Source organism: Scyliorhinus torazame, chromosome 1, assembly GCF_047496885.1.
Source record: "Scyliorhinus torazame isolate Kashiwa2021f chromosome 1, sScyTor2.1, whole genome shotgun sequence".
NCBI lineage: Eukaryota > Metazoa > Chordata > Chondrichthyes > Carcharhiniformes > Scyliorhinidae > Scyliorhinus > Scyliorhinus torazame.
In genome coordinates this window covers 102,509,566-102,531,793 of record NC_092707.1, presented here as the reverse complement: position 1 = coordinate 102,531,793, position 22,228 = coordinate 102,509,566, and the positions used below count along the sequence as shown (strand labels likewise).

The 22,228-nt window shown below is 48.7% G+C and overlaps 1 protein-coding gene across 1 annotated transcript in view; it reads right to left on the bottom strand.

Annotated features, from left to right (window-relative positions):
- Window positions 1-22,228, bottom strand: part of LOC140410625 (solute carrier family 2, facilitated glucose transporter member 11-like) — a 56,364-nt gene that overhangs the window by 28,291 nt on the left and 5,845 nt on the right. The window contains 7 exon segments of the mRNA XM_072498954.1: window positions 1,867-1,968; window positions 2,069-2,165; window positions 2,168-2,202; window positions 5,189-5,376; window positions 9,094-9,242; window positions 11,333-11,462; window positions 21,932-22,056. Of these exon segments, the coding sequence (XP_072355055.1) occupies window positions 1,867-1,968; window positions 2,069-2,165; window positions 2,168-2,202; window positions 5,189-5,376; window positions 9,094-9,242; window positions 11,333-11,462; window positions 21,932-22,056 (826 nt within the window).

The following is a 22,228-nucleotide window of genomic DNA, read 5'->3' as shown; positions in this document are numbered from 1 at the left end:
AAATTAAATTGGAAAATGAGGATGTTCTTAAAAATTGGGATGAAGTGTTGAGTTACCTTCCAGAGGAAAAACGGACTGACCTGAAAGAGTTATTGATATCACATGGGCAAGTTTGTGGAGATAAATTGGGAAGTACTAAAATGGCTATACATGATGTAGATGTGGGAAATGCTGTTCCGATCAAACAACATCCATATAGACTTAACCCTTTAAAATTGGCACAGGTTAACAAAGAGATTGAGAGTATGCTTACAAATGGCATAATTGAAATGGGTTGCAGCCAATGGAGCTCACCCATAGTGATGGTACCTAAACCAGATGGTACCCAACGGTTGTGTGTGGACTATCGAAAGGTGAATGCAGTTACAAGAACGGACTCTTATTCTATCCCACGTTTGGAAGATTGCATTGAGAAATTGGGACAATTTGCTTTTATTTACAACTTCCAGACATGGAAAGAACATTTAAAACATCGTATGGAGTTCTTCGATCGACTTCAGGTGGCGGGTTCGGTGATGAACCTAGCCGAAAGTGAATTTGGAGAAGCCCGAATCACTTTCCTTGAGGAGTTTCCGATACCCTCAAGACGAAGGGAAATAATGCGATTTTGAGTGGATTTGATCGAACAGTTGTGCAAATGTTTTGTGGCGTGATTACTCCACTGATGGAATTGCTGAAGAAACTTTAAAAATTTCAATGGACAGCGGACTTTCAACAGGCATTTGACTGCCTAAAGCTATGGTAACCAATGTTCCTGTATTGGAGAATTGCAAGGGATCTGTGGTGAGATTGAACTAAATTATATGATTCTGAAGCGAAATGCCGAGGAATAGAGGGATGGATGATCGTGCAGAGACTTTGTTCCAAGAGACTGTCAATCGAGAAGGATTTCGGTTGGAGGAAGAAGAACGGGAAAAATGGACTATTATTATGCCTGTTTGCGTGTGGTTTTTTTTGTGAAACGAAAAAGTATTTTTACTGTGTACATTTCTTAGTGGATAGTGCAAAAGTGAAAAATGAAACCATCTTGAAGTTGATGATTTTTTTTTTCTTGGGGGGAGGTGTCATGTGAGAGTGCTTTTAAGAAATGGATGTTTAAGCAATGTACCTTTAAGAAATGCAGTGATGTCAGAGTGTGGGTGGAGCTGGGCTTTAGATCAGCCATTTTGCAGTTTTTAGTTTCAGTTTGAAAAGAGCTTGGGAGTGTGTGTTTGCAGTGAGCTGGATCTGCTGTTATCTCTGCCATGAAAGACTATCTCTGGATCATTTGGGTGATTTAAACTCATAATAGTAAAGCCTTTAACCTGATGTGTTTCTGTTTGAAGGTGTTAAGTCTCATGGGTGTTGAATGGAATAACTGAAGGATTATTTAGTGTTGTAATATTTTCGGGGTTATCTTTGAAGTAAGGGGTGTTAAGAGATCCAATGTTTATTTAAGATGTTAAGTTGAGTTCATGGAATAAACATTGTTTTGTGTTTAAAAACCCATGTGTCCATAATTGTAATCCCACACCTAGGGAACAAGCCGTGTGCTCGAAAAAGCAACAATAGCATTAAAGGGGGAGGTTGGTTGAACTCCATGATACATTTTGGGGATCTGAAAACGCCTCGCCCATAACAGTAATTGTGTTTATTTTAAAGTTCATGGGTTGAGGGCATTGTTGGCTGGGCTAGAATTTGTTGCCCATTCTTAATTGCCCTTGAGAGAGTGGTGGTGAGCTGCCTTCTGGTAGCGTTGCAATCTATATTGTCCACATAAACCCCTCGATTAGATTCTAGCCTTCAACTTTCTCCCTGCTATCTGTTATTCTAGATATATATAAACTAGCCTAGCCTCTTGATTAGATTCCAGACACTAACACTCACCTGCAGAGGCAGAGTAACACATAAGAGTGCTGCCCACAGAGTCATCAGGCTGTATCCTTTCCACAGTAAGGCCTTTCTCCCATCCCGTTCGATGAAAAATCCCTGACCAAAGCAACAGAAGGACGGTAAAACAAGCTGCTCAAACAGAACGTGCAAAGTCTGTACTCTCTCTGTATCACTCCCTAATCTGACTGTTACTTACAGAAATCATTGAGGTGAGCAGGAGTGTTGCACCTGCTCCCAACACCACATATGGTATCGTCCAATTAGGAATTCCAGCTTCCTGGAACACTTCGGAGGAGTTTCCTGGAACACTTCGGAGGAGTAGAAATAAATCTAGGATAAAGAAGACCAAGTAAGCCTTAGAGTTGATGCCTTTATTTCACGGTGACAGTACACATTCAGTGTACCTTAACACTCTTCCTTAATTATCTGTCTTAATTCTCACTCTCGCTTGCTTCCTCTATCTGTGTTTTTCCCTTAGTTTCTCAGTTATCTCTCCTCCTGTCAGTCTGCATGTCTGTGTCTCAGTGTATATGTGTGTGTGTGTATTTAAACATGTGTGTCCTTTGTCTGTGTGTGTGCCTTGTGTGTGTGTGTGAGTCTGTGTGTCTCTACATGTCTGACTGTGTCTCTATGTGTCAGTCGGTATGTGTGTGTCTGTGAGTGTTGGTGTGTGAAACCTTATTTTATTCATTACAGAATGCAGATATCGATGTCTAAGCCAGGATTTATTCTCCGTCTCTAATTGCCCTTCAGAAGATGGTGGTGAGCTGCCTTCGTGAACAGCTGTAGTCCATGTAGTGTAGGTACACCCACTGTGCTGTTACGGAGGGATTTTGATCCAGTGACAATGAAGGAACGGCAATATATTTCCAAGTCAGGATGGTGAGTGACTTGGAGTGAACTTCCAGATACTGGTGTTCCCAAGTATCTGCTGTTTTTGTCCCTCAAGATGGTAGTGGTCATAGATTTAGAAGGTGCTGCCTAAGGAACCTTGGTGGGTTGCTGTAGTGCATCTTGTAGATGGTACACACGGCTGCCACTATGCGTCAGTTGTGGAGGGAGTGAATGTTTAAGGTGGTGGATGGGGTACCAATCAAGAAGATTGCTTCATCCTGGTTGGTGTCGACATTTTTGATTGTTGGAGCTGTACTGGTCCAGGCAAACGGCGAATATTCCAGCACACGCCTGACTTGTGCCTTGTCGATGGTGGACAGGCTTTGGGGAGTCAGGGGTTGCATTATTCTCTGTTTGTGAGTGTGTGTGGCAGTAAAAGCGACCTTCTCTCTGTTTCTGCCACTGTTCCTGGAAATTTCCCTAACCCGTTGCTGCGCTGCTTGTCTACCAGAGTCTCCGATGCTGGAGGCCTCAGAATTGCTGCGTGCAGTGATCCACTGCAGGGGATCAAAGTTGAGTCGGGTGAAGATAAAACACACCAGCTTTTATTGTCACTAGCTGCCGTATGGCAAGTTTAAATGTACAGACTGAATGTCAATCATTGAATGTTAGTGAATGGGTGATGTGGATAGGGGGGCTGGGTGATAATGATGGGGAGGGGTTGATGTGGATAGGGGGAGGAGGGTGATGTGGATAGGGGGGGTGGGTGATGTGGATAGGGGGAGGTGGGTGATGTGGATAGGGGGAGGTGGGTGATGTGGATAGGGGGGTGGGTGATGTGGATAGGGAGCGGTGGGTGATGTGGATGGGGGAGGTGGGTGATGTGTATTGGAGGAGGTGGGTGATGTGTATAGGGGAGGTGGGTGATGTGGATAGGATGGTGGGTGATGTGGATGGGGGGTGGGTGATGTGATTAGGGGGGTGGGTGATGTGGATAGGGAGAGGTGAGTGATGTGGATAGGGGGGGTGGGTGATGATGTGGATAGGGGGGTGGGTGATGTGGATAGGGAGAGGTGAGTGATGTGGATAGGGGGCGGTGGGTGATGTGGGTTGGGGTGGGCGATGTGGATAGGGGGAGGGTGATGTGGATAGGGGGGTTGGGTGATGTGGATAGGGGGGTTGGGTGATGTGGATAGGGGGAGGTGGGTGATGTAGATAGGGGGAGGTGGGTGATGTGTATTGGGGGAGGTGGGTGATGTGGATGGGGGAAGTGGGTGATGTGGATAGGGGGAGGTGGGTGATGTGTATAAGGGGAGGTGGGTGATGTGGATAGGGGGGTGGGTGATGTGGATAGGGAGCGGTGGGTGATGTGGATGGGGGAGGTGGGTGATGTGTATTGGAGGAGGTGGGTGATGTGTATAGGGGGAGGTGGGTGATGTGGATGTGGGATGGTGGGTGATGTGGATAGGGGGGGTGGGTGTTGTGATTAGGGGGGGGTGGTGATGTGGGATAGGGGTGGTGTGTGGATGTGAGGGGGGGTGGGTGATGTGGATAAGGGGAGGTGGGTGATGTGGATAGGGGGAGGTGGGTGATGTGTATAGGGGGGGGTGGGTGATGATGTGGATAGGGGGAGGTGGGTGATGTGTATAAGGGGAGGTGGGTGATGTGGATAGGGGGGTGGGTGATGTGGATGGGGGGTGGGTGATGTGATTAGGGGGGTGGGTGATGTGGATAGGGAGAGGTGAGTGATGTGGATAGGGGGGGGGTGGGTGATGATGTGGATAGGGAGAGGTGAGTGATGTGGATAGGGGGGGGTGGGTGATGATGTGGATAGGGGGAGGTGGGTGATGTGGATAGGGGAAGGTGGATAAGTTGGTGAGTGGATAGGGGAGGTGGTTGATGTGGATATGTGAGCAGTGGGTGGTTTAGTGAGTTAGGAAATTTGGTGGGTGGGTGAATGGGTAATCTGGTCAGGGGATAGTTGTTCCAGGTCAGGAGTGTAGTCAGGTGGGTATGGATTGGGCAGGGTGAGTAGTCGGTGGCTGGGTGGGGTAGTTGCTGGGTTCGGGGGAGTGGGCGGGGGATCAGGAGGGTAGTTGGGGGTTTATAACTGGGTGGCTTGTACAGGTATCCAGGAGTTAGACTAGGTTTTAATCTGTCTAACATTGCCCGGTTTACTTTCCAGGTAAGTATATTGGAACTGTCCAATGTCTTCGACTCGGAGTCAGAAATGTTTATGGAGGGCACTAGAGAGCAGGGAATTGTCTATTGGAAATTGAAACTTCCCGGGCAATTAGTACAGAAGTCGGAACTTTCATTGGGTCCAAACCCACCTCAGTCGAATGTCTGGTCTCCAATGATCCGGAGACTGGAAGCTTTGACCCACGATCTTTCTTCATCTCGCTCTTTCTGATGTGTTTGTCTTTGTCTATCGTTCAGACTCCTGCACTGAGTTTGATGATTAAATGGCGCCTATACTCACCGCATTGATGCCACATAGCTGCATGGCAACGGTCAGCATGATGTTCGTAATGAGTTGCCATCGTACCGAGCGGTCTTGGAACAGTTCCCGGGCAGTCTTTGGTCGTTCTCCCCTCGCCGCAGCCTGTTCAGCCTCCATGTCCTGGACCTCCTCAAAAAAGTCTCCCTGACCCCAGAGTCTCCGGAGCGCTGTGGGATGATAAACAAAAGCAGGCAATTATGTTGGGGGAGAGGAGAGGGCCCTCACCTGGAATCCAACACCTCACAAGTCTTAGCTTATAAATCTGACGCAGGAAAAGGGTGAGGTGCTGACCAATTTCTGTCTGCCTGGGATTTTGTGGATTCAGTACAGAAATGCCTTAATTTTAAAATTCTGAACCTTATTGTCAAATCCCTCCATGACCTTTCCCTCGTCCTACCTCCTCCAATCCCATAGCCCCACAGGTTACCTCCATCCCTCCAATTCTGACCAGTTTGGTTACCTCTGATTTTCAATATAGCACCATTGACAACCATGTCCAAAGCTCAGGAATTCCCTAACTAAACCTTTCCACCTCGATACATATCTTTCCACCTTTAGAATGCCCCTGAAAACCTATCTATTGGATAAACTTTTCTCAGCTATCCAAATATCTCCTTTTGTGGCCCAATGTCAAAGTAGATCTTCTGTAATGTCTTAGGTTCCTCAAACTGGAGGGGGATTCTCACAGAAATAGAACAGGGGGCTGGATTCTCCGTTTTTGGGACGAGGTCCCCACACCGTCGTGAAAACTGTGGTCTTTTACGCCAGGAAAACTGGCGTCAAAAGGCCACAGATTCACCATCTTGCAGGGGGCTAGCAGGCAGCCATCGTAGAGCTCGCAGCCCTAGCTGCCGATCCAGCCCCCAGCACTTCCGGGTCAGAGGCTGCACATATACATGGCGGCGGCCGTGCCGTGCTCTGTGGTGGACGCAGCCCACGGACCTTGACCGGCAAAAGAGTGCCCCACATCAGCCACGGACCGCCTGCACAAATTGCCTCCAGCCCCAAGGCAACTGTGGCGGCCTTGGACTCAGTTTGCAGCCGCCACGCGAGGATTCAGGACGGTGGGACCATGAGAGACCCACGCTATCGGGATTTTGGCCCATCAGGGAAGGAGCATCATGTGGTGGGCCTCAGGCAATGGCCTGAGGTGGTGGATACTCGACGCGGCGTATATTCGGGTGCGGAGCATTTAAAAACCGGCGTCACTCTCGATTTCGGCACCAAAACGGATTCTTCACCCAATCGTCGAATGTGATTTTGGCGTCGGGCAGTGGAGAATGCAGCCCAGGGTGTTAATAATATCGTGTTACACATCAATTCATGGTTTTCTTGAGAAAAAGAGGAAATGTCCTGGTTCAGACCTGGCCTTTCAATGTTTGATTCTGTGCACGTTTTGTGGTCGCAGAATGTGTTCAATTATTTAATTGTGGCACCAACCTTTGGTATAATTAAAAATATATAATTTAGAGTACCCAATTCTTTTCTTTCCAATTAAGGGGCAATTTAGCATGTCCAATCCACCTAACCTACACATCTTTGGGTTATGGGGCCGAAACCCACGCAGACGCGGGGAGAATGTGCAAACTCCAGACAGACAGTGAACCCGGGTCCTCAGCGCCGTAGGCTGCAGTGCTAACCACTGTGCCACCGTGCTGCCCACCTTTGGTATAATTGACTATTTTGCAAAAATTGTTTTCACTAAATCCAGCCTATTTGAAGCCCATAACCACCCCCCCAGACTCCTCCACATTGCCCAACCACCCACCCCTCCACATTGCCCAACCCCCACACCCCTCCACATTGCCCAACCACCCACCCCTCTCCCATCATCTAACCCCCACACCCCTCCACATTGCCCAACCACCCACCCCTCTCCCATCACCCAACCCCCACACCCCTCCACATTGCCCAACCACCCACCCCTCCACATTGCCCAACCCCCACACCCCTCCACATTGCCCAACCACCCACCCCTCCACATTGCCCAACCCCCACACCACTCCACATTGCCCAACCACCCACCCCTCCACATTGCCCAACCCCCACACCCCTCCACATTGCCCAACCCCCACACCCCTCCACATTGCCCAACCACCCACCCCTCCACATTGCCCAACCCCCACACCCCTCCACATTGCCCAACCACCCACCCCTCCACATTGCCCAACCACCCACCCCTCTCCCATCACCTAACCCCCACACCCCTCCACATTGCCCAACCACCCACCCCTCTCCCATCACCCAACCCCCACACCCCTCCACATTGCCCAACCACCCACCCCTCCACATTGCCCAACCCCCACACCCCTCCACATTGCCCAACCCCCACACCCCTCCACATTGCCCAACCACCCACCCCTCCACATTGCCCAACCCCCACACCCCTCCACATTGCCCAACCACCCACCCCTCTCCCATCATCTAACCCCCACACCCCTCCACATTGCCCAACCACCCACCCCTCTCCCATCACCCAACCCCCACACCCCTCCACATTGCCCAACCACCCACCCCTCCACATTGCCCAACCCCCACACCCCTCCACATTGCCCAACCCCCACACCCCTCCACATTGCCCAACCACCCACCCCTCCACATTGCCCAACCCCCACACCCCTCCACATTGCCCAACCACCCACCCCTCCACATTGCCCAACCCCCACACCCCTCCACATTGCCCAACCCCCACACCCCTCCACATTGCCCAACCACCCACCCCTCCACATTGCCCAACCCCCACACCCCTCCACATTGCCCAACCACCCACCCCTCCACATTGCCCAACCACCCACCCCTCTCCCATCACCTAACCCCCACACCCCTCCACATTGCCCAACCACCCACCCCTCTCCCATCACCCAACCCCCACACCCCTCCACATTGCCCAACCACCCACCCCTCCACATTGCCCAACCCCCACACCCCTCCACATTGCCCAACCCCCACACCCCTCCACATTGCCCAACCACCCACCCCTCCACATTGCCCAACCCCCACACCCCTCCACATTGCCCAACCACCCACCCCTCTCCCAACACCCAACCCCCACACCCCTCCACATTGCCCAACCACCCACCCCTCCACATTGCCCAACCCCCACACCCCTCCACATTGCCCAACCACCCACCCCTCTCCCATCACACAACCCACACCCGTCCCCATTTCCCAACCCCCCCACACCCCTCCACATTGCCCAACCACTCACCCCTCTCCCATCACCCAACCCCCACACCCCTCCACATTGCTGAAACCCCCCACCCCTCTCCCATCACCCAACCCCCACACCCCTCCACATTGCCCAACCACCCACCCCTCTCCCATCACCCAACCCCCATACCCCTCCACATTTCCCAACCACCCACCCCTCTCCCATCACCCAACCCCCACCACCTCACATTGCTGAAACCCCCCCTCTCCCATTCCCCAACACCCCCATACCACTTCATATTGCTGAAACCCCCCACCCCTCTCCCATTGTACAACCCCCACCCCTCCCCAATTACTCAACCCCCCATACCACTTCACGTTGCTGAATCCCCACCCCTCTCCCATTGTCCCACCCCCACCCCTCCCCCATTTCCCAACCCCCCCATACCACTTCACATTGCTGAACCCCCCATCCCACTACCCATTGCACAATCCCACCCCTCCCCCATCGCCAAACCCCCGACATGCTTCCACATTGCCCAACCTCCATCCATCACCCAACCCCTCTACCCTTCCCTCATTGCCCAACCCCCCCACCCTTCTCCATCACTCAACACCCCCACCCTCCCCCCATCGCCCAACCACTCCCCATCGCCCAACCCCCACCCTTCCGAATCGCCCACCTCTCCCCCATCACCCAAACCTCCCCCATTGCCCAACCCCCTTGCACTCACCATCCACACATAGGACCTTATTACCCCTGTCGATCAGGAGATATCTTGGGCTCTCTGGGAACCAGGGTAGCAGAAAGAGCTGAATGAGAGCAGGTAGGCCACTGAAGGCCAGCAGCAATGGCCAGGCTGTCTCGGTGCCTAAAATCTCCCTGAGGAACGACAAAGGTGGATAGACAGTAATGTTAGGAAGCACCAGACACGGGCCATCACCCTCAGTATTCACACCAACACATGTGCTCGTGTCGTCTACAGGAGTGCCAGTCAATAGGAATAACTTACAGGCACGGTTAGCACAACGCTATTTAACCACATGCACTTATTTTAGTAGAAAACGTATTACACAGAATACAATTAATATACTTCACGTGTATATTTATATACTTGTGAATATTTCTGAAATATTTACCATCAGTCAGTAACTAAGGAATTAACTCACTTACACTCTGATTCTCAGCCATTATTTTATAATCAGAAATTTCAGAAAGGTTGAGGTTTATTTAGATATACTGTGAGAATACATGTATTGTGATCACATATAAAATTATGAAGGGAATAGATAGGATAGATGCTGGCAGGTTGTTTCCACTGGCGGGTGAAAGCAGAACTAAGGGGCATAGCCTCAAAATAAGGGGAAGTAGATTTAGGACTGAGCTTAGGAGGAACTTCTTCACACAAAGGGTTGTGAATCTCTGGAATTTCCTGCCCAGTGAAGCTGCTGAGGCTCCTTCATTAAATGTTTCCAAGATAAAGATAAAGATAAAGATAGATAGTTTTTTGAAGAATTAAGGAATAAAGGGTTATGGTGTTCAGGCGGGAAAGTGGAGCTGAGTCCACAAATGATCAGCCATGATCTTAATGAATGGCGGAGCAGGCTCGAAGGGCCAGATGGCCTACTCCTGTTCCTAGATCAACTGTCAATGATCAGTTTTTATTTTCTGATCAGTAATCACTTGATCACCAATTAGCAATCAGCAGTGTTGGAGCTAAGGGGAGGGAGCATGCAGTATCCATGGGCACCATCGAGGCCTTCTGTGCCCAGTGGACCCCGCAAGGTTTGGGATGTTTTATTGACCCTTTCAATCCCATTTCAGTTTGTTGTTTTAAATTTCATTTGCGATTTGATTTTAAGAGGCTGCCTCTCTTAATTTGTCTCTCAGTTTGTTTAATTTAGTTTATTTGGTTCAATCAAAATAGTTGGAGCCAAGGAGAGGATTCTCAGTGTCAGAGGTAGGGGAAGAGCTTTATGACAGTGGACGGGAGGGGCACTTTTCATGTTGGAAGCAATTATCAGGGTGTCTGCGTGGATCTCACCCCCTGATAGAATCCACCTTTTTAGTATAAGTCTACCTTTTTAGTATATAACAAGTGTAAAGGAATAAATGGCCCAAGATTTAAAATGGCTTCTTGAAATGGTTTGTTAAAAAACCCACATTTCAAGCATGACAGTAAAAATGCTGAATCCCAAGAGAGACATCAAGATAATGAAGCCAGACAGACCAAGGGCACATTTTGTTAATTTAAAGTATTTGGGCTAGATTCCTAGAAACCGTTGTCATGACAACTGATAAGGCTCATAAGACGTATTTCAATCACCCAATATTAAAATTTGATAGACAGACATCTCAATCGAATTGAATTAACTGTAATAACTGTAACCCAATCACAGCCAGAAAGGGGAAAGACATTGGTGATAGCCATAATCTTAAAAGGTACGTGCCGGTTTTGACCAATTCATTCCGGAATCATCTTTATTTCCTGTCTTTAACTTTTTCCTACGCTTTGCCCTGAAGAAGCCATTTTGTTTATTTTCAACTTTTCTGTATCGTGTAAATTATCAAGAGCTGTAATTTGTATTGAATTCAACTCAGTACTCTGTACCTGCTTGGACAAAACAAACTTTAAAAAACTCTGTATTTGCAAGAAAACTGACTTGATCAAGAGACATCTGAAACTAACTGAATAAAAGACAATTTACTTCACGCATGAAGCTCAGTTTCGTGGTGACACATAAGATATATTAACCAAAGTACAGACCTATCACCCCCACAACCTAAAAAGATGTGCAGGGTAGGTGAATTGGCCACGCTAAATTGCCCCTTAATTGGAAAAAAGAATTGAATACTTTAAATTAATTTTTAAAAAAAGAGTCAAGAAAAAATTAAACCTTCAGCTATCCCTGGGCAAGAAGTAAGAATGAGTACAAGGAGAAATTAGTACATTTAAAAATTGAGAGTTTTACCTGAGTCCAACCACTTGTCCAATGAATTTTCCAAAAGCAACAAACATCGCACGGGTCAGAGACACAAGACCTCGCAATTCCTTTGGCGCACTCTCCCCTAGGTACATGCTGTGAACGTTGAGGCCAATACCTTAAAATAACAGAGGAAAATATCTCTGAACTGATAAAAGCAAAGGTCACTCACTTTGTAGCCCACCTTTACAAACCAATCGCAAGTATATAATATAGTTTTGTCTCATTTGCATGGGCTCCTCTTAGCCTGTAACCCCACTTCAATAATCCATGTTCCAATTTCCAACATAGTGATCACAGTTACAGTCATTGATAACACACTCAACAGTATAGTCATCAATAACATACTCAACAGTACAGTCACCAATAACACACTCAATAGTACGGTCATCAATAACACACTCAACAGTATGGTCATCATTAACACACCCAATAGTACAGTAATCAATAACACAGCCAACAGTATAGCAGTATAATCATCAATAACACACTCAACAGTACGGTCATCAATAACACACTCAATAATATGGTCATCAATAACACACTCAACAGTATGGTCATCATTAATACACCCAATAGTACAATCATCAATAACACACCCAACAGTACAGTAATAAATAACACACTGAACAGTACAGTCATCAATAACACACTCAACAGTACAGTTATTAATAACACATTCAACAGTATGGTCATCAATAACACACCCAACAGTACAGTCATCAATAACACACTCAATAGTATGGTCATCAATAACACACCCAACAGTACAGTCATCAATAACACACTCAACAGTACAGTCATCAATAACACACTCAACAGTATGGTCATCAATAACACACCCAACAGTACAGTCATCAATAACACACCCAACAGTATAGTCATCAATAACACAACCAACAGTACAGTCATCAATAACACACTCAACAGTATGGTCATCAATAACACACCCAACAGTACAGTCATCAATAACACACTCAACAGTACAGTCATCAATAACACACTCAGCAGCACAGTCATTAATAACACACCCAACAGTACAGTCATCAATAACACACTCAACAGTATAGTCATCAATCACACACCCAAAAGTACAGTCATCAATCACACACCCAAAAGTACAGTCATCAATAACACACCCAAAAGTACAGTCATCAATAACACACTTAATAGTACGGTCATCGACTTCCGGTGGTGGCAATGGAGGAGTAGGTCGCACATTTGATAGCTCCCGCCTGTGATGGACTTTTGGACCTTTTTTTCCCGTTTATTTCTGGATTTTATTGGATAAATCGGTGAAGAGTGAGACAGTGAGGAGAAATCCCTCTCCAGTGTATAGAGAATTGAGGCAGTGGCGTAGTGTGAGTGTCACTGGGAGAGTAATGAATCGGTCCAGGGAAATGCTCTGGGGACCTGGGTTCAAATCCCACCACGGCAGATGGTGAAATTTGAATTCAATAAAAATCTGGAATTAAAAGTCTAATGATTTTTTGGGGCAGCACAGTAGCGCAGTGGGTTAGCCCTGATGCCTCACGGCGCTGAGGTCCCAGGTTCGATCCCGGCTCTGGGTCACTGTCCGTGTGGAGTTTGCACATGCTCCCTGTGTTTGCGTGGGTTTCGCCCCCACAACCCAAATATGTGCAGGCTAGGTGGATTGGCCACGCTAAGTTGTGCCTTAATTGTAAAAAAAATGAATTGGCTACTCTAAATTTTTTTTATTTTTTAAAGTGTATGGAGAATTGGACCAAAGTGGCCGTGTGAGAAGACAAAGTTCTACAAGGGAGACGCGGGCAGAGCTGGCAACGCGGGAAAGCATGGCGGAGAAGCAGGGCCACGGGGAGATGGCACAGTGATCGATAGACCAGTTGGTGACGTTTTTTGAAGATTGTTTCGCCAAGCTTAAGAAGGACATGCTGGACCCTATCAAGGCTTCAATTGATCAGGTGGTGCAGAATCAAGAAACCCACGGGCGTGCGATCCAGGAGGTGGAGAAAAAGGTGTCCGAGCACGAGGAATACCTAACCGTGCTGGAGACCAAGATGGAGATGATGAATGACCGCCAAAAAGAATGCAGGAGAAGCTGGAGGACCTGGAGAACACGTCCAGGAGGCAGAATCTGAGAATCACCAGCCTCCCTGAGGGTAGTGAGGGATCGGATGTGAGGGCCTATGTGACGAACATGTTGAGAAGTTGATGGGGGCTGAGGTGTTCCCTCGGCCCCTGGAAGTGGACAGAGTGCACATAGCCCTCGCGAAGAAGCCCCAAGCGAACGAGCCGCCGAGGGCGGTGGTGGTACGTTTGCACCAATTCCTGAACAAGGAACACGTTCTGCAGTGGGCCAAGAAAGAACGGAGCAGCAAATGGGAGAATTGTGTGCTGCGCATTTATCAAGACCTGGGTGTGGATTTGGCCAAGAGGCGAGCTGGGTTTAATCAGGCAAAAACGGCCCTCTTTAAGAAGGGGGTGAAGTTCGGGCTGTTGTACCCAGCCCCTCTGTGGTTCACATATGAGGAACAGGATTTTTACTTCAAAACACCAGACGATGTATGGACTTTCGTCAAGAAAGAAATACTGGATGTGAACCAAAGACACTGAATCACTTTTGTGCTGGTCTGAATAAGTAGTGTAATGTGCAATAAGGGGCTGTTTCGATGGCTAAAGGTAACTTTGTCTTACTGGGAGCTGGTTGGAGGGGGCTGGTTTCTGTGGTTGTTTTTTCTGTGGCTGTTTTTCCACTGTTTTTTCTGATGTTTGTTTACTGGGGAATGTGATGCTTTGAATATGTTTGTCCAAGTGGGGGGAGAGGGGAGAGAACAATGGAGAGATAGACTGTAAGGTACCATGGGTGGGAGCTATCAAGTCAGCTTGGTCAGCTGACGCACGGAAGCATAGTGGGGGGCGAGCAGGTGTTAAGCTGCTCGCACTGGCATACTGGCACTGGAGCGGGTCCAGCGGAGATTCACACGGATGATCCCAGGAATGGTAGGCCTAACATACGATGAACGTCTGAGGATCCTGGGATTATATTCATTGGAGTTTAGGAGGTTGAGGGGAGATCTAATAGAAACTTACAAGATAATGAATGGCTTAGATAGGGTGGATGTAGGGAAGTTGTTTCCATTAGCAGGGGAGACTAGGACCCGGGGGCACAGCCTTAGAATAAAAGGAAGTGACTTTAGAACAGAGATGAGGAGAAATTTCTTCAGCCAGAGAGTGGTGGGTCTGTGGAATTCATTGCCACAGAGGGCGGTGGAGGCCGGGACGTTGAGTGTCTTTAAGACAGATGTTGATAAATTCTTGATTTCTCGATGAATTAAGGGCTACGGAGAGAGAGCGGGTAAATGGAGTTGAAATCAGCCATGATTGAATGGTGGAGTGGACTCGATGGGCCGAATGGCCTTACTTCCGCTCCTATGTCCTATGGTTTTATGGTCTTATGGTCTAAGCTGGAGCTTGATATGGGTGTTGGGTTTCTAGTGTTGGTACCAGGGGGGGAGGGAGCAGGTGAGGGGAGCTTCTTTCCTGACACGGGAGGAACTGTTACTAGTGGGCAAATGGGAGGTCGGGGACAGCGAATGCCCGAGGGGAGGGGGGCTCGAGGAGGCCAGGGGCGCGAGCTGGAGGCTGGCCTAAAAAGGGTGATGGCTAGTCAGCAGGGGGTGGGGGGGGGGAAGCTCCCCGACCCGGCTGATTACATGGAACGTTAGAGGGTTGAATGGGCCGGTCAAGAGGGCTTGCATGTTTGCGCATTTGAGGGGGCTGAAGCGGATGTGGCAATGTTACAAGAGACACAGCTAAAGGCTATAGACCAGACTAGATTGAGAAAGGGGTGGGTTGGCCAAGTATTCCAGTCAGGGCTGGACTCAAAGACCAGGGGCGTAGCGATCTTGATCAATAAACGAGTGGCATTCGAGGCAGGGAGAATCGTGTCAGACATGGGGGGTAGGTACATAATGGTGAGTGGGAAGCTGGAGGGGGTACGGGTGGTACTTGTGAACGGATATGCTCCGAATTGGGACAATGTGGATTTATGAGGCGGGTGTTAGGTAAGATCCCAGACTTAGAGTCACATAACTTGATCATGGGGGGAGATTTTAATACAGTCATTGATCCGGAATTGGACCGGTCATAATCCAGGACAGGGAGGGTGCCAGCCGTGGCAAAGGAATTGAAGGGGTTTATGGAACAGATATGGGGGGAATAGACCCATGGAGGTTTGCATGGCCAAGGGCGAAGGAGTTTTCTTTTTTTTCCCATGTCCACAAGGTATACCTTCGCATCGACTTTTTTGTTCTGAGCAAGGCTATAATACCGGGGGTGGAGGATACGGAGTACTCGGCAATCGCCGTGTCGAATCATGCCCCACATTGGGTGGATCTACGGGTTAGTTTGGAGAAAGGACAACGCCCGTTATGGAGGCTGGATGTGGGGTTGTTAGCAGACGAAGCGATCTGTGGGTGGGTGAACAAGTCCATCCAAAACTACCTGGAAACAAATGATACGGGGGAGGTCTCTGCAGCAACGGCTTGGGATGCTTTGAAGGCAGTGGTCAGAGGGGAATTAATCTCGATACGGGCCCACAGAGAAAAGGCAGAACGGGCTGAGCGGGATAAGTTAGTTGGGGAGATACTCCAGGTGGACAGGAGATACTGAGGGAGCGGCAGAGGTTACAGGCGGAGTTTGGGCTGTTGACTACAGGGAAAGCGGTGGAACAGCTGAGGAAGGCAACGGGGGCGATTTATGAGTATGGGGAAAAGGCTAGCAGAATGTTAGTGCACCAGCTCAGAAAAAGGGAGGTGGCCAGAGAGATAGGGAGAGTAAAGAGAAGAGGTGGGAATACGGTCCTGGACCCAGTGGGGTGAATGAGGTGTTTAAGGACTTTTACAGCAAATTATATGAGTCGGAACCCCCGGCTGGGGTTGAGGGGTTGAGGCAACTTTTGGGTCAGTTGAGGTTCCCGAGGGTGGATGAGGATCTGGTGGAAGGGTTGGGAGCCCCAATTGAAATTGAGGAAATAATTGAGGGTCTGGAGGGCATGCAGTCGGGCAAGGCCCCGGGGCCGGACGGCTACCCGGTGGAATTCTATAAGAAGTTTTCAGATATATTGAGCCCACTGCTGGTAAGGACATTTAATGAAGCAAGAGAAAAGGAAGTCCTCCCCCTAACAATGTCGCAGGTCTCGATTTCATTGATCCTGAAACGGGAGAAGGACCCGGAGCAATGCAGGTCATACAGGCCAATTTCTCGACTGAATGTGGACTCCAAACTGCTGGCTAAGATACTGGCCACAAGGATAGAGGACTGTATCCTGGGGGTGATAGGGGAAGACCAGACAGGATTTGTAAAGGGCAGGCAACTCAAGGCCAATGTTCAAAGGCTTTTAAATGTTATTATGATGCCCTCAGAAAGGGGGGCGATGGAGGTGGTGGTAGCGATGGATGCGGAGAAGGCTTCTGATTGGGTGGAGTGGGATTACCTGTGGGAGGTGCTTGGAAGGTTTGGGTTTGGTGAGGGCTTCATTGACTGGATGTGGTTGCTCTATCAGGCACCAGGAGCGAGTGTGTGTACGAACCGGCTGAGGTCGGGGTATTTTAAACTACACCAAGGGACAAGGCAAGGGTGCTCCTCTCCCCGCTTTTGTTTGCTCTGGCCATAGAGCCATTGGCCATGGCGTTAAGAGCCTATAGGAACTGGAAAGGGCTGGTTTGGGGTGGGGGTGGTCTTGCTTTACGCAGATGACCAGCTCTTGTATATTTCAGACCCATTGAAGGGGATGGGGCAAGTTATGCGAATCCTCGGGGAATTTGGTAATTTTTCGGGGTATAAATTGAACATTGGGAAAAGCGAGATGTTTGCGATCCAGGCAAGAGGGCAGGAGATGAGACTAGGAGAGCTGCCGCTTAGAATGGTAGGAAGGAGCTTTCAGTATCTGGGAATCCAGGTGGCCAGGAATGGGAGGCATTGCACAAGTTAAACCCATCCTGGCTTGTAGAACAAATGGAAGGGGACTTTAAGAGATGGGACATGCTCTCGCTATCACTGGCGGGGAGGGTACAGACTGTGAAAATGTGGGTCCGCCCCATATTTTTGTTTGTCTTTCAGTGCCTCCCCATCTTCATCCCAAGGGCCTTTTTCAAGCAGGTGAATAAGATTACTTTGGGCTTTGTGTGGGCGAATAAAACCCCGCGAGTGAAAAAAGTGTTGCTAGAGTGCAGTCGGGGGGAGGGTGGGTTGGCGCTGCCGAACCTTTGCAATTACTACTGGGTGGCTAATATAGCCATGATTGGGAAGTGGATAGTGGGGGACTGGTCGGTGTGGGAGCGGATGGAGGGGGCGTCATGCAAAGACACAAGTTTGGGAGCACTGATATTGGCACCTCTACCGTTCTCGCCTGCCCAATACTCCACAAGTCTGGTGGTGGTGGCAGCTCTGAGAATCTGGGGGCAGTCGAGGAGATACAAGAGAGTGGAGGGAGCATCGGTTTGGACCCCGATTTATTATAATCATCGGTTTATACCGGGTAGGCTGGATGGTGGGTTCCGGAGATGGCAAAGGGCAGGAATTAGGAGGATGGGGGATCGATTTATAGACGGAATTTCCCCAGCTTGAAAGCCTTGGAGGATAAATTTGAATTGCCAGCAGGGAATGGGTTTAGGTATTTGCAGATGCGAGACTTCTTGAGAAGGCAGTTCCGGCCTTCCCGCTGCTGCCGCCACGGGGGATACAAGACAGAGTACTCTCCAGTACTGGGTGGGAGAGGGAAAGGTATCAGATATTTACGAGGAACTTTTGGATGTGGAGGAAACTCCGGTGGAGGAGCTTAAGGGCAAGTGGGAAGACAAGCTAGGAGGAGAGATAGAGGCGGGTCTGTGGGCGGATGTCCTAAGCAGGGTAAATACATCCTCATCATGTGCCAGGCATAGCCTGATAAAATTGAAGGTAGTCCACCGGGCACACATGACGGTGGCCCGGATGAGCACGTTTTTTTGGGTAGAGGACAGGTGTGCGAGGTGCGCGGGAAGCCCAGCAAATCATGTCCACGTGTTTTGGGCATGCCCGAAGCTTAGAGGGTTTTGGCAGGGTTTCGCTAAGGCAATGTCCACGATACTCAAAACACGGGTGGTGCCGAGTCCAGCGGTGGCGATCTTTGGAGTATCGGAAGAGCCGGGAGTTCAGGGGGCGAAAGAGGCCGACGTTTTGGCCTTTGCCTCCCTGGTAGCCCGGAGACAGATCTTATTAATGTGGAGGGACTCGAAGCCCCCGAGTGTAGAGACTTGGGTTAGTGACATGGCTGGGTTTCTCAGTCTCGAGAAAATAATGTTTGCCTTAAGAGGGTCAATGGTTGGGTTCACCCGGAGGTGGCAGCCGTTTGTCGACTTTCTCGGGGAAAGTTAAAATGTCAGAAGAAGCAGAATTCCAAAGGGGGAGAGGGCCGGACTGTTGTTTTATGGTTGGGGTGTGTGAAGATTGTGATGGGGGTGGAAATGTTTATTGTACCATGTTTATGTCGCTGTTATTGTTATTATTATAAAAACTTGCAAATGCGCGAATAAAAACATATTTTTTTAAAACAGTACGGTCATCAATAACACACCCAACAGTATGATCATCAATAACACACTCAACAGTACGGTCACCAATAACACACTCAACAGTATGGTCATCAATAACACACTCGACAGTACGGTCATCAATAACACACTCAACAGCACAGTCATTAATAACACACTCAACAGTACAGTCATCAATAACACACTCAACAGTACGGTCATCAATAACACACTCAACAGTACGGTCACCAATAACACACCCAACAGTATGATCATCAATAACACACTCAACAGTACGGTCACCAATAACACACCCAACAGTACGGTCAACAATAACACACTCAACAGTACAGTTATCAATAACACATCAAACAGTACAGTCATCAATAATACACCCAACAGTATAATCATCAATAACACACTCAACAGTACAGTCATCAATAACACACTCAACAGTACAATCATCAATTTCACATCCAACAGTACAGTAATTAGTAACACAACCAACAGTATAGACATGCATAACACACTTAACAATACGGTCATCAATAACACACCCAACAGTACAGTCATCAGTAACACACTCAACAGTACAGTCATCAAAATACACTCAACAGTACAGCCATCAATAACCACCCAAATGTACAGTCATCAACAATGCTCAACAGTACAATCATCAATAACACACCCAACAATACAGTTGTCAATAACACTCAAAAGTACAATCATCAATAACACACCCAACAGTACAGTCATCTGTTACATACTAAACGGTACAGTTATCAATAACACACTCAACAGTACAGTCATTAGTAACACACTCAGCAGTATAGTTATCAGGTACACACTCAGCAGTACAGTCATCAATAACACACTCAACAATATAACCATCAGGTAAACACTCAGCAGTAGTCGTCAAGAACTACAGAACCGTAGAAAGGTTATGGTGCAGAAAGCGGCCATTTAGCTCATCATGTCTGCCCTGGTTAAATAGGAGAAAAAATAAACTAGCTGCTATTTTAATCTCATTTTCCAGCACTTGTTCCATAACCTTGCAGATTCCAGCAATTCAGGTGCAGATCCCCCCACCCCCTCCCCGCCCAACCCTGATAATTGACCCCTCAGCTCAGGGGGAAACAAGCATTTCCTGTCTACCCAGTCTAGGCCTCTCATAATTTTGTACACCTTAATTAGGTTACCCCGTAGCCTCCTCTGTTCCAAGGAAAACAACCCTAGCCTATCCAGTCTCTCCTTATTGGTGCAATTTTCAAGCCCTGGCAACATTCTTGTAAATCTCCTCTGCACTCTATCCAGAGCAATGATGTCCTTCCTGTAATTTGGTGACCAGAACTGTACACAAAACCCCAGCTGTGGCGTAACCAGTATTTTGTACAATTCCATCATTATATCCCTACTTTTGTATTCCATATCTTACCCAATAAAGGAAAGTATTCCATATGCTTTCTTGACCACTTTGTCTATCTGTCCTGCCACCTTCAGGGACCTATGGACATACACTCCAAAGTTTCTCAATATCTTCCCTCAACCCCTCTCAATATCTTCCTGTTTATTGAGTATTTCCTTGTTTTGTTTGCCCTCCCCATTTACATTACCACACACTTTTCCAGATTGAATTTCATTTGCCACTTCATTGCCCACTCAACCAAATCGTTGGTATCATTCTGGCTGCGGCAGCTATGCTCTTCATTGCCAACTAGCGGCCACTTTTTATGTCATCTGCAAATTTCCCAATCCTGACACCCATATTTAAGTCTAAATCATGAACATAAAAACAATCAGCAAGGCCCCAAAACTGAGCCCTGTGGAGCACCACTGGAAACTATTTTAAATTTGCAACAGCATCCATAAACCCTGGGGGCGATTCTCCGATATTGAGGCCAAGTGTTCGTGCCGTCGTGAATGCCGTCGCGTTTCACGACGGTGCAAACAGGACCCAGACACAACCTATTCTGACCCCCACAGGGGGCCAGCATGGCGCTGGAGCGGTTCACGCCGCTCCAGCGTCCTTACGCGGCGCCAAATGGGCACTGCGCCAACCTGCACATGCACAGCTGAGGCAGCCCAATCCTGCACATGTGCAGTTGAGCCGCGCCATCCTGTGCATGCGCGGGGAACGTCTTACACATGCCGGCCCCTCACCAACATCGAGCCGGTGTTCTGGGGCCGCGCGCGGAAGGAAGTAGGCCCGGGGGGGGAGAGGCCAGCCCGCCGATCGGTGGGCCCCGATCGCGGGCCAGACCCCATCGGAGGCCGCCCCAGTGAAGGAGCCCCCCCCCCCCCTACAAGCCCCCCCACCCTCCAATGTTCCCGCAGAATTCCCGCCGGCAGCGACCAGGGGTGGACGGCGCCGGCGGGAACCTTTCGTGTCGTAGCAGCCGCTCGGCCCATCCAGCTGGAGAATCGGCACTTGCCGGTTCTCCGAGCGGCTCGGTGCGAATCGCGCACCGCTGGTTTCAGGGGGGGTGGGAGAATTGCGTGCGGGGGTTGGGGCGGCGTGGCGCGATTCACGCGGCGCCCCGCCGATTCTCCCACCCAGCGTAGGGGGGGAGAATAGCGCCCCCTTTGTTTCTAGTCACTGAGCCAATTTGGATCCAACCGGCCACCTTCCCTCATACCCAATGAGATTTCACGTTTCTGGCCTGTCTGCCATGTGTGGCCTTGTCAACTGCCTCACTGAAATCCAAGTGACAACATCCACTTCACTTCCTCATCAATCCTCCTTGCTACATGCTCAAAATGTTCTATGAAGTTAGTTATACAGTCTTCCCCTAACAAAACCACAATCCCTGTTCAAAGTACCAGAGGATGTATATTTTTTTGCTGAAGAGATTGACTACTTTTCAACATTAGTATGTTGACTTTTCTGCCTGGCTCCTGCCCCTTACTCCCAGTCAACGCCACATTGGCCAGGGGTCACATAACAAAATCAGACAAAACAGTTGAACTGCAGTTAACAAAAATGTTACAGCAAATTTTGAAAAACAATCTTAGGAGGATGAAGCAGTTCTACTGGTACCTGCATTGATTCCATACAGGAACCTCCCCACCAGGATCATCTCGAATGACCGTCCTACCTTGCTGAACATCATTATTATTGCAGCTACGATGGCCACAATGTTGTTGAAAAGCAGAGCGTTCTTCCTGCAACACAAAGCAAACGGTTTCATTAGCAAGGGCAATTCTGCAAAGTTACAATATAATAATCTTTATTGTCACAAGTAAGCTTACATTAACACTGCAATGAAGTTACTGTGAAAAGCCCCGAGTTGCCACATTCCAGCGCCTGTTCAGGTACACGGAGGGAGAATTCAGA